Source organism: Phodopus roborovskii, unplaced genomic scaffold (genome assembly GCF_943737965.1).
Source record: "Phodopus roborovskii unplaced genomic scaffold, PHOROB, whole genome shotgun sequence".
NCBI classification, from domain to species: Eukaryota; Metazoa; Chordata; class Mammalia; order Rodentia; family Cricetidae; genus Phodopus; species Phodopus roborovskii.
The window spans coordinates 30,486,940-30,500,264 of record NW_026126517.1 but is presented as its reverse complement, the minus strand read 5'-3'; the positions used below and the strand labels follow the sequence as shown (position 1 = coordinate 30,500,264).

General features: G+C 38.7%; 1 protein-coding gene across 1 annotated transcript in view; it reads left to right on the top strand.

The window, feature by feature from the left end:
- Nucleotides 1-9,172, top strand: part of Atm (ATM serine/threonine kinase) — a 100,744-nt gene extending 91,572 nt beyond the window's left edge. Inside the window, exons 59-63 of the mRNA XM_051197473.1 lie at nucleotides 289-375; nucleotides 1,606-1,720; nucleotides 2,992-3,055; nucleotides 5,233-5,369; nucleotides 5,474-9,172. Of these exons, the coding sequence (XP_051053430.1) occupies nucleotides 289-375; nucleotides 1,606-1,720; nucleotides 2,992-3,055; nucleotides 5,233-5,369; nucleotides 5,474-5,657 (587 nt within the window). The 3' untranslated portion in view covers nucleotides 5,658-9,172. The remainder of the gene's footprint in view (nucleotides 1-288; nucleotides 376-1,605; nucleotides 1,721-2,991; nucleotides 3,056-5,232; nucleotides 5,370-5,473) is intronic.
- The last annotated feature ends 4,153 nt before the right edge of the window (nucleotides 9,173-13,325 follow it).

Below are 13,325 nucleotides of genomic sequence, written 5' to 3'. Positions count from 1 at the left end.
GGTAAATCAGGGTCTCTCTATCTTTAACCATACTAATTTCAGGGGAAACCTGTGCTTTTTAATAAGGAGAAACTATTTTTTAGCAGCACATCTATTTTTAAAATGTAATATACATTAAAGTATCTGGTTAGATTTGACTTGAACTATACACTACTTACTATGTATAGTTTTCTTTAAATAGCTTTAAAATGAACTACTTAAAATTGCATAGAGTCAACAGAACTAATCAGGTTATGATTGAATATGTGTTACAGATTTCACATGTTGGTTTTGTTTTTTTCCTCCTAGTTGGTTACATCCTTGGACTTGGTGATAGGCATGTACAGAATATCTTGATAAACGAGCAGTCAGCAGAACTGGTACACATAGATTTGGGTGAGTAGTAAAAGATATGTATCTTTAATATTTAGTCATCAAGGACTCTTTGCATATCAGCATATTAGAAATATGAGGAAGTCAAACATATCAACAGAAATACCTAACTTAAGTTTTTTCTTAAGCATAAGCACTTATAGTGAGAGGAGCTGCCATCTCCACCTACTATAATGAGTGAAATTCACTGTAAGAGGTAGCAGCTCAAGAAAAGAAGGGTGATTGAGAAGGTGGGATAGTAATTGAGAGCTGTCCTAAATATTGCTAGAAGGAACTTTACCTGTAATTAATAGCCTGAGAGAAAGTGATAGTAGATTTAAAAGATAGTTTTGACTTTTAATCTTTTAAATGGTGGGAAGTGAAAAAATATTTAACCAAGAGACAGTCATGTTTGAATTTTAGGTAACTTTCTAAGCAATTTGAACCAGTAAGTTAAGAGAGAAAATAATAGTGTAGACATGAAATGATAAAGGTTTTAACTAGAGTTTTAGTGACCGGGAAATTGAAATTGAAGACAACTGTATTCTAGGTTGTGCAATTGAAGTTAGTTGTATAGTCTAGGAGGGGGATTTCCAGACATCCAAAGCATCCAACAAAGGAATACAGGTTTCATTTTTAAAAACAAAACAAAAAGTGAAAACATTGAGTTTATTTCAAAACATTAGTGAGGTTTCTGGAAAGTAGTATAAGCTCAATATAAAAGTTTGGATGTAATGGCAAGTCAGACTCTCAGCAGTAGAGATGGCTGAGTCGCTGGGCTAGAGGAGATTCTGATCTCACACTGAAGATGGGGGTTTTTGGAATGTTAGTATTGAACATCTAAACCAGAGTGGACTTGGTGGTTCATGAGTATAATCCTAGCACTTAAAAGGCTGAGACATGTGAATCTGTAATTACCTCAAAATAAGCGCATGAGTTTGTGTCTCAAAACCTTTCTATTTAAAATATGTTAAAACATTTACAACACGTCTTCTACATCTTAAACATACCAATTACCCGGTTTTAAAAATGATCCTTTTAGTGTGCATTCCTTTGTTAAGAAGTTCTTCTGCATTTGAAGTGGTTCTCATAGGTGATGGAGGTGAGGTAGGGAAAGCAAAAATATAATAATCATCTAGTGGTAGTAGAGTGTGAGTGACAAATTATCTGCTGCCTGTACAAAGTTAGCATACACTTATGGAGACAGTGTGTCAGCCCATCATACTTTGTTGCTTTACATCTCTTTGATTTTAGGAGTGGCTTTTGAGCAGGGTAAAATCCTTCCCACTCCAGAAACAGTGCCTTTTAGACTCAGCAGAGATATCGTGGATGGCATGGGCATCACTGGTGTGGAAGGTGTCTTCAGAAGGTAAGGGAGGGAAGGCATACATATTGCTACCAAAATTATTAAGTTAATAAATTTATATATGATGGGTTCTGATGGTAGAATCACCTCCCAGTACTTTACAATACTAAGGAAAAGACCCTCGATACAGGTAATAATAGTTCTTTCCTGCCACCTGGAAACTTAATTCAGCATGACATGTGTTGTCATCCCTAACCTCCTCTGGAAGAGGCCCACTTGTACTGTTACTCAACCTTAGCTGTTTCTGCTGTTTTGCTGGTGCTCATTGTTGAGGCTATTAAAGAGATGATAGGTTTTTTTTGTTTGTTTTTTTGTTTTTTGGTTTTTGGTTTTTTTTTTTTTAGTTATTTATTCTTCTCTCATACAATATATCCTGACTTCAGTTTCCCCTCCCTCAACTCCTCCCAGGTGCCCCTCCACTTTATCTCTCCCCCCCCCCCAAGATCCACTTTCCATTTCCCTTTAGAAATGAGCAGATCTCCCAGGGATATCAGCCAAATGTGGCATAACAGCATGCAGTAAGAATGGGCACAAACCCTCATATCAGGGCTGAGTGAAGCAACCCAGTAGGAGGAAAAGGGTCCCAAGAGCAGGCAAAAGAGAGATACCCCACAACCAATATCAGGGGTCCCACAAAAGCACCAAGCTAACAGCCATAACATGAATGTAGAAGAGCTATCACAGACCCATGCAGGCTCCTTGATTGCCACTTCAGTCTCTGTGAGCCCCTGTGAGTCCCCTGTAGTCAATTCTGTGGGCCATGTTCTCCCGGTGTCCTTGATCCCTTTGGTTCCTACAATTCTCCAGGTCTTCAGTGAGGTTCTCTGAGCTCCAAGGAGGAGGGACCTGATAGAGATCTCCAATTTTGGATTAAGAGATGATAGTTCTACCAGAAAGAACTATGTATAACTCCAAGCCACACATTTTGCTGTTTCTTGTAGATTTCGCAGTAAAGATCCATAATCTCAGCTTGTAAAAGTAAATTCATACTTGCTTCAGTAATCAATCAAGACAAAGTATTTCATAGTAGTAGTGTATTTTTTTTAAATAAGTGCTGAGCTTATGAAATATACACACATGTATTTGTATATATTTAATTTCTGGAACATCTCCTAAATGCTGTCTTTGCCAACTGGTCTGCTCTTTGCTAGCAATTCCCAAAAATTTCCTTCAGGGATCATCTAAGTATGTATGCATGAGTGCATATAGGCAAAGATGGGTTGAAATATTGGTGTGCTACAAAATTCATGTTTGTAATGTATTTCACTTTGCAGATGCTGTGAAAAAACCATGGAAGTTATGCGCAGTTCTCAGGAAACTTTGCTAACCATTGTAGAGGTAAAGTATGCATAAAGACATCTGGATCCCTTTGCCAGTCAGCCTGCCGTATTAGGAAGTACTCATTTGAGGAGCAGTGCTACGTTTCATGTAGAGTGGTGCTGGGCAGCAGCAGAAAGGGGCACAGTGGGCAGTATCTTTACATCACAAAGCTTGGGGTTAGAAATGGTTCTAGGACTAGAACCTTACGTTCCTTGGGATATTATAGCATTGTTCAGTAATCTCCAATATTTAATAAATAAATGAGAACTTTGACATCTTAGACATCCCACTTCAGCCTGAGGAGATAACTCAGTAAAGTGCTTGCCACAAAAGCATGAAGGCCTGAGTTTGGACCCCCAGAACCCATGTAAATATCTAACATAGTGGTGCATGCTTATAATCCCAGGCATTGGGAAGGTGGGAATGGGAGGATCTCTGGGACTCACTGGTCAGCCAGTAAAACCAAATTGCTGAGTTTCTGATTCAGTGATAAACACTGTCTCAAAAAATGAGTAGAAAAATGATTGAAGAAAACATCTGACATCAACCTCTGGTCTCCATTCATACCAACACATGTGTGTGCATACACATATCAGTGTATCTATATGTATCCCATATGGGATTATGAGATGGGTTTCCTTGAAGAGAAATCAATATGTATCATTTTTCCTACAAAAATTTGAGCTAATGTACATGTGAATCAGAGTGTCAGCAGTATTAGTGGTGAGCATAACTGAAGAGTGAGTTTGCTGTTGAGGCTTCTGCAGTGCCTGTTTGCTATTTATCTTTGAGATAGCACATCTGAATGGAGCTGTGACCTGTAGAACGTATGTGTTTAAATCAGGTTCATTATTTCATGTAGACCCAGGACAGAGAGGCAAGAAAGTCATACTTCCAGTGCTTATGACATTAATTCTGCCCAAATGAGAATTGTGTACCTCTGCTGGTCATTACAAGCCTGATAAGGATGTGTGAAACAAGAACTCAGTTGTTTCCTGCACAGGAAAATACAGGAAGTAGATGGGAGTACAGGCCTGGCTGCACATAGGTATCATCTGGTCTGTTTCTAAAGCAGTTCAAAACAAATTTCTAGGGATGAAGAAATAGGAGCATGTGTGTTTTGTAAATCACTCCTTCTGTGCAGGTAGAGTTTAGAGTCATTTGTATTTCACTTCCACTATTAAGACTATCCTTTAGAAGACTCAGTTAACATTTTACCATGGTGGTGTGAGTGACAATATTACATCTGAGAAATGATCTCCACTTACAGTACCTGTATCATTTTGAAACATATCTATCCCTCACAGACACAGAAAGTTCTCTGTCATTTGCTGAGTTTTCCTAATATTGAAGAACAGTTTCCCATTCACCATTGCTGCCTCCTGCTCTAGGGCAGTGCTTCCCAAGCTTCCCAATAGTGTCTTGGGACCTCCCAGTTTTGAGGTCACTCCTTTTGAAGTCAGTTCCTCAATGGTTTATCAGTGTAGGACCTCAAAGCAGCATTACAAAACACAAAGCTTTTTATATTGCTATCTAGTACATGTCCTACAGTTGAAATATGCTAAAGACACTTTACAGTCTCAGCATATGGATGCTGCAGAAACCCAGTGAAGGTGATAATCAGAAAGGATTCTGGTCCTGTGATGCTGGCCTGGCCTGCTGAATCATTTTCCTTCATAACCAAGTATTCCACTTACTACTAAGACTGCCTAGGCCTGACTGAAAAAAACGAGAATAAAAATAAGAAATATCTGTGTTTACATACAGCAGGGCAGATGGCTGTTAAATAAATTACATCTTTTTTATTAAATTCACCCAGCTTGGGATCTAATTAGTAGAAAAAGAGTGGGTAGTAGATTAGTAGTCAAAACGTTAGTTTTAATGGTGCTAAAACTCCAGTAGGGAACATAGACCTGGGGAGAGAAGGGAGTAAAAGCCACACTACTAATAACCTTCAACTAGGTCAGTGTCACCCAGGCTGACACCCGACCCTGGGGGAAGAGTGAATTCAGGTGGGATGAGAACCTTGGAGCTTATCCTTAAAATAGCTTCCTCTGCACAAACACATAACTTGTTTCCTTCCACCAGCTGCTTGTGACTGGTGTTACTTTATGATGTGGTGGCTATTGTTTTTAACTACATAATCAAAGAGCACATCATTTGTTTTTTTTGTTTTTTTTTTTTTTTCTGTCTAGGTCCTTTTGTACGATCCACTCTTTGACTGGACTATGAATCCTCTAAAAGCTTTGTATTTGCAGCAGAGGCCAGAAGATGAGACTGAGCTCCATTCTACCCCCAATGCAGAAGATCAGGAATGCAAACGAAGTCTTAGGTGGGAGATTTTAGGAGGGACCTATTGTTAGTTACTTAGACTTTGTTATTCCCAAGCCCTTAGCTGTTATATCTCATTGTAATCTTCATGTTTTTTATCCTTAGTGATATTGACCAGAGTTTCAACAAAGTAGCTGAACGTGTCTTGATGCGGTTGCAAGAGAAACTGAAAGGCGTGGAAGAAGGCACTGTGCTCAGTGTGGGTGGACAGGTGAACTTGCTTATCCAGCAAGCCATGGATCCCAAAAATCTCAGCCGACTTTTCCCAGGATGGAAAGCTTGGGTGTGATCTTCAGCACAGGAATTACCCTTAAACTCAGACTTCAAAAATTACATCTCAACCATCATATTTAGATAGGAATTATTCAAGTTAATAACTGCTTTTGAACCAGTTTTCTACTTGATTTATCACCACCCAAAAATTGGTATTTCTGCTCTCATGTGTTAGAAGTAATAGTTACTCAAGATCTTCTCCTAGGATAAATGCTGACCCTTAAGATCATGCTTGTACTGTTTTCAGTAGGATCACCAAGGTACGCATGAACTGCAAACAGCAGTAGCAGCAGTGAGCTTTACTTTTGGTGTGCATTAGGACAAGTTCATAACTTCTGCTCTAAGAAGTCTTTTTAGTTAAAACATGTTCCCAAGAGTTGGGCGTTGGTGGCACACACCCTTAGTCCCAGCACTCAGGCAGAGACAGAAGGATCTCTGTGAGTTCGAGGCCAGCCTGGTCTACACAGTGAGTTTCATGACAGCCTGCAAAACAATACAGAGAACCCCTATCTCGGGGGGAGGGAGAGGGGGAGGTGTTCCCAGACAGTCATTGTGTGTGCATACACATGCACACACACGACTAAGTACTTAATGATATTGTGAAAAGGGTAGGCATTAAAATTATAATTGTCAATATATCTATCATGGGGAACTCACATTAAAATAAATGTTGGGCTGGAGTATAGCTCAGTGTAGAAAATGTATCCAACCTGTCTGAGGCACCAAGTTCAAGACTAGAATTCCATGTTAAAGTGGGGGAAGCATGTTGAAAGCAAAGTAGTAAGGTTGAACATCCTTAATTCCCAAGCCCAAAACATGAGATGTTCTGGTGTCCAAAACTTTCTGACATATTGGGCACATTTCAGAGGTTCAGATTAGGTGCATAGCTAGTCTTAGCTTATAGTCTGCACAAATGTTTCACAATCTGGAAATGTCTAAAACCAGAAGCAGCTCTGGTCCTCAACATTTTTAGGAGGAGACACTTAATTTCAGTCCAGTCCTGGTGGCACACTCCTTTTATACTAACACTAAGGAGACAGAGGCAGTCCAATCTCTGAAGTAGAGGCCAGCCTGTCTACAGAGCAAGTTCCAGGATAGCCAAAGCTACACAGAGAAACCCTGTCTCTAAAACCAAAGCAGAAGAAATGTTCTGATTTCAGTTGCAGGGTCACAGCATCCCCAAGTGATGAGATCTAGAGAGGAAGAGCATGCAGGTGTAGCAAGTGGTACTTAAGTGAGTTCTGTGCTCTTTCTCTTTCAGGCCCTTTGGTATTAACCATTGCTGTATTTTTCTCTTATGTTTCTCTTAGTTTACAAATTCTCCAGTTAACTACATCTCTTCTCCTGTTAACCCAATTGGATTCTTTCAAAAATTAGTTTTCAGGGTTGACAAAGTGGCTCAGTGGGTAAGCGTGCTTGCTGTGAAAGACTGATGACCTTAGTTCCATCCCCAGAACTCATGAAAAAATGGAAGGGCAGAATCAACAAAGCTGTCCTCTGACTCCACATGCTTGCCATGCATGGCATGTGCATGTCCACACACACATACTCGCAAGAATAAACTTTAATTTTTTTTTGTCCAAAGAAAAAGATAGATTTTCAGCTATGTGACCTGGAACTAACAGATCCACCTATTTCTGACTCCTAAGTGTTGGGATTAAAGGTGTACACCACCACATTCAGCTTAATTAACTTTTCAAGTCCTTTCCTGTCACTATCTTAAACATCTTATTCTGTGATCCCTCTGATAGTTTTATTAAGTCAAGTGCTGGGTGTTTGTATTGTTGATTTTTGGGTTTAGTGGGCTAATTTGTCATTTTGAAAGGTGAACTCATTTTTGCCCCTTTTACGCGCACGCGCACACGCACACACACACTGTGTGTGTGTGAGAATCCTGGGTAGCCTAGCTAAAGAGTGATTCTTTAAGACAGCTTGCTCATGTCTCATCCCCATGGATGGCACAGACATTTTCTGGCTCCAGGAGTAGTGTAGAAGAGTGTCCTAGGCTATGGTTACCTGCTTTCTGTCCTCTCTGTGCTAATAGGCAGAGTATTTTACTGGTGTCTTTTCAGTGAAGTCTAAGCCTGCATGTGTCTCACCATGGTGGCTGGGTGAAGGGTGGTGCACTTAATGCCTCTCCCTTGCTGTTCGCCTAAGATTTTTAGTCCATATGTATACATATACACACACATATACATATATACATGGATACACATATGGGTATTTGTATATATACACACACAAAGCCAAACTCTGTTTCTGAAAACTGTTATGAAAATTATTTTGCATTTTAACTTTCCTTCTTAGTGTCTTTTGTCAGAGTTGCTTATGGATATTTGGTATCTACTGTTGTAGTAAACCAAGAGAATGTATGAACTTAGAGTGTCTTTAAGAAAATGTTGACCTCTTCATAGATAGAGGATGATATTAGCTGATAATGGCTAGCTACATGAATTTGTAATGTGTTTCTGTAGTTAAATCACCAAAGAGATTTGAATTATATAATTGATCCATTCTTCACCCTTAAATTATATGCCACAAACATATGCTATTCAGATTTTATCAAAGGCTTTGAAAAGTCTATATCAGGTTTTTTCAGGTAAACCTAGAAGCAACTAATTGAAATGTGAAAAGATTAAGTTAGAAAAATATTTTTGACAGGCTTGAGTAAGATGGGCAGTTACCAGGAGCCATTGAGGTTAGATTTACAGGTATTAAAAATCAGGCATTTCCTTTATGTAAGAATCCTTCTGATTCTTACAACAAAACCTGGTGCCCGGCAGTGGTGGCGCACATCTTTAATCCCAGCACTTGGTAGGCAGAAGCAGGTGAATCTCTGTGAGCTTGACTCCAACTTGTTCTACAAAGTAAGTTCCAGGACAGCCAGAGCTATTACACAGAAAAACCCTGTCTCACAAAAAAAAAAAAAAACCCAAATTGTAACATTGGTGATAGTATGTCCAGAGAAAGTTGAAGAAAGGTTACTTGTCTAAGGTCAGAAGACATTCCACACAAGTATTATATAAACAGTCTCTTCAGTTGAAGAGCTTTTAATGAAAAGAATGTGGCATTCACTGGTCAGTTATAAGTCAGTGAGAAGCGAATAGAGAAGCTGCTAGAAAAGGAAGTTAGCTAATGTGTCTGCAGTGAGGGAGGCAACAGCTCCTCTTCCAACCTTATGCTCTTTTACCCCCTCAAAATGCTTCCAGATCAGGCCCCAAATCTAAGGTCGTGATAGTGTCCACTTAAGATGGGAAAAAATGTGCACCTAGAAATCTTTCACAAATTTAAATATGGTGTAAAAGGAACAAAAGCAAAAAGGCAGAACTTTGCACAGCTTAAGGTTTAGAATAACCATTTTTAAGAAGGCCAGTATAAGATAGAGAAAAGTGCCATTTCAAGGGTTTTAGTTGCACCTTAAAGGAATTACATATTTTATATAGATTTGTTTAGCACTGTTAAATGTATTGTTACATTGTTACGTGAATGTTACACTTTTTATAAATAAAGAACTATACAAGTTTATATTAACTATACAAGTGTATGTCCATTTTATGAAATACTTGAGTGTTGTATGTGGCAGGCACAGGGTTAGGGAGATAACAGTGAGCAGGAAAATCAGCACTCAGTCCAGGCAAGAGGGGTCCAGTCTGTGTCTCTAAAGGAAGGCAACTGATCAATGACCTACTTGACATTTCTCAAATCTATAAAACTAAGTTGCACCAGGATATGACAAAATAAAGATCCTAACATTCTCAGTGTGATGTTTTCATTTTATCATACTGTTTTAAGATAAGTTTTATGTTCCTCCGTGCAGCTTCTGGCAAAATGAATTTTGTAGAGTACAGTCAAAGTGTCCAGGAAGATTGGGTCCAGAATTAGTAACGATCTCATATAATAGAATTATTCTTTAGAGGAAAAGCCCCATACTTTGCTCTAACAGGTTGCGTGATTTTATATATAGCAGGAGTAAGAGTGTACACTTAGTAGTATATTGTTCAAAAGCAGAAGTTCTAAACCAAGGAGCTTTTGCCTTATATTTTCAAACTAAAAAGTATTTTATCCTGTTAGGTACAAAATGGCATTGTCTGCATTCATAACAGCTGGGGACGCAAAGCTTTTTGTTTGGTGTGGTTTCCTCTCTGCTGAATAGCCACAGCATAGTGGGCATATTCCTGTCCCTGTCCTGGCTGCATGACATCTTTGCTAACCTCCTTCCCCTCTCCGCTTATCATTCTTTGTCATCACTGGTTTCACTGGTGGTTAAATCTTCCCTATAAGGACTTTCATTGCTAGACCTTTGTACATGTTAATCATTTAACAGTTTTTGTTATGGAGATCTTGTATCCTATTTCATTTCTTCCTAGGCACCTTGGTGATTTTCATAGGGTACCTCTTCAGTTACTTACCCTCCACTGAAACTTTATCCAGTGACTAAGGTAAAAAAAGTCTTATTCTTTCTAGAAACATATGTTGGTTCTTTTAGCCCAGTGATTCTCAACCTACCTAATACAGTTGTCATGTAGTTGTCCATAACCATAAAATTATTTTCATTGTTACTTCACAACTGTAATTTTGCTAGTTATGAATTGTAATGTAAATCTGCATTTTCCAGTAGTCTTAGGTGATCCTTGTGAAACGGATGCAACCCACAGGCTGTGACCACTGTTTTAGGTGCTCATATCTGCTATGAATAATTTTTTTTACTCCTGGATCTAATACTGTTTTGTTACTTTATCTTCCTTTACCTTTTTAGCTGCAGCTTCTGCTTGGTGCGGTAATAACGGAAGCAGTCAATGTTTGAACAGTCCTATGGCTCATGGCTAATGCTCAAATGTGAGTGTTTTCCCATTTACTGTTTCCTGCATCGTTTTTAATGAGGCATCTGTCACTTTTCTTATTAAAGAAATTCCTTTTCATCCCTGGACTGCGGTGAAGTTTTGAGGTGAGTTAACAGTTACTGCACTTACTGAAAATGACCATTTTTCTGAGTGTGTTACTGTGGTATCCACACTCTGAACAATTTCAACACTTGAGAGGTGGTGGAACCTTAAGAGGTAAACTGGTGAGTACAAGGATTTAAGGGAAGGGTGTGTTATGATCTTTGAACTCAAAAATGGAATCCTGGTGCCTCTTTGTATTGTTGCTCGCTGTCTTTGATATGATCGGCTTTGTAAGACAACTTGCTCCCTGCCATAATACTGTCTCACCACAGAGCCTAAAATGAAGGAGTCCTATAAGTTGTTTACCTTAGGAATTTTACCCCAACAATAGGATGCTATCATAATGCACATGGGTATGTAGAAATCTTTTCAGGACTCTGTCCTTAATTCTTTTAGGTATAAAACCAGAAATGGAGTTGCTGGATAGTGTGGTCCTTTTGTCTTGGGCTCTTTTTTTCCTTACCTTTTAATTCCCACAATGTATGATTTCTTGAGATTGACAATATATGCCATCAATCCCAGTAATGCAAAAAAAGAAATGATGTAATTGAAGCACATGAAATGAGTTCTTGTATACTTGTGAGAAGTTTTTTGTTTTGTTTTTTTAATTATCTGAAAGCCTAAAATGTACTCATGTTAATGGAATGTATTGATCTATGTATGTGGTGTAATGTTCAAATTAGGTTAAGTATTTCTCCTCAAGAGGGTTTTTGTTGTTTTTATATATGTGGGTGTTTTGCCGGTTTATGTCAGTATACCACTTGCATGCCAGAATATGGCAGTAGATTCCCTACAACTGAAGTTAGATAGTTGTGAGCTACCATTTCAGTGCTAGGACTCAAGCCTTGGTCTTCTGGGAAAGCAGTCAGTGCTTTCAACCACTAAGCCATTTCTCCAGCTCCAGGTGTATAGTTTTTTTTATGATAAAAGTCTTCACAGCCCTTTCTCCCAAGCTTTTGGAAATACACAGTTCATTGTTTTATGTAGCCAACTCCACTATAGGGGCACAGAAAAGCCATGGGGGGGGAGAAGAACATGTGTATTTACTGATCATATCTGTTCTTCATTCTCTCTTGAGGAAGTCTCCTCTTCCCTGCAAATCTTTACCCCCACCCACCCACCCATTTTTTTTCTGCTAACACACAGGTTTTTTTCTATTTGTGTGTCTTTTCTTTCCATGTGACAGAAGAATGCACTATTGGTTGTGCTATGTCTGGCCTTTTTGTTTTTGTTTTGCTTAACATGATGTTCTCCAGATCCATTTTCCCACAGATAATAAGTGACATGTAAGATAATAAGTCTCTTTATGACTTAAATAGTACTCGGCTGTATATAGAAACCACATTTCTTTTTCCAGAAGAGGATGATCTATTCATGAGAAGTATTTTAAGTCACAACTGTATTTGGACATGTTTGTCCCTTTATGTTAAGTAAAGTTTGCCTTGCTTTGTTCTTAGGCTTCTGGTTTTGAGGTCCAGTAGTTTGCAGTGGGATCAGGGGTGTCATTTTCTTTCTTAGGTCCAGATAAGCCAAAAAATGCCTACATGCAGGTATAGTTCCATCCTGCTACTAATAAACCTTCTGTAAAGGAAACTGAAGGCAAATCCGATCACAGTAATTATAAAATAAATAACATATCTTGGAATAAATTCAACTGAGGCTCTGATGACAGACCTCTACTATGTAAGTTATAAAATCCTGATGAACATTATTGGAGAAGTCCCAAGATGGAAAGACTTGCCATGTTTATGGTTAGAAGAACTAATATTGTTAAATGTCCATGTCAGACAAAGAAATTAGTAGAAGTCTTTTAATCCTAGCACTCAGAAAGCAGAGACAGGCGGACCTCTGAGTTTGAAGCCAGCCTGGTCTACAGAGTGAGTTCCAGGATAGCCAGGAGAAACCCTATCTCAATCCCCCCCCCAAATTTTTTTTTTTTTTTTTTTTTTTAGTAGTCAGTCCACTCATTTTGAAAATACCAGGTACATTCTATAGAGAACTAGGGGGGAAAAATCCACATAGAACTACAAAACTGTGAATAGCCAACAATAGCAAAAAAAATTGGAAGGATTGCAGGACACTGGGTGATAACAAAAACTTGACCCTGGAAATAAAGACACACACCCCACCAGACTGATTACACAGGTGTTTCAAAAACATACATTGACCTACGGACCGTCTCCTGATTTCCATTGGTGCTAGTAAACTGTATTTTAATGCACAAGATTGAAATTTGACTCTCTGTGCCATACTCTCCAAAGTCAACTCATAAATGTGTCAAGGCATAAATGTAAGATACAGAACTACCATAGGGAAATGGGAAACAGAAGATGGTAATCCAAGTGATGATTTTCTTGATAGTATCCTTAATGCACAGAAGACAAAAATTGACAGATGGGGGAAATCACATCAACTAAAGTATTCATAAGGGGCAACAAAATTATAAGTATAAAGAGACAGCTTACAGATTTTGGATAAAAATTCTTGCCAATATGTAAGAGCCAGGCAGTGGTAGAGGACCTTTAATCCTAGCACTAGGGAGCAAGAGGCAGGTGGATCTCTGAGTTCGAGACCAGCCTGGAGACAGAGAAATCCTGTCTCAAAATAGTAATAGTAATAAATATGTAAGAAACTTTTACTATGAGTTGTCAAAACCATAAGATGCCATCATACTCTTATCAATAACATGGGGAAGGGGCCCTTATACACTGATGGAGGGAAAATAAATCAGATAGCCATTA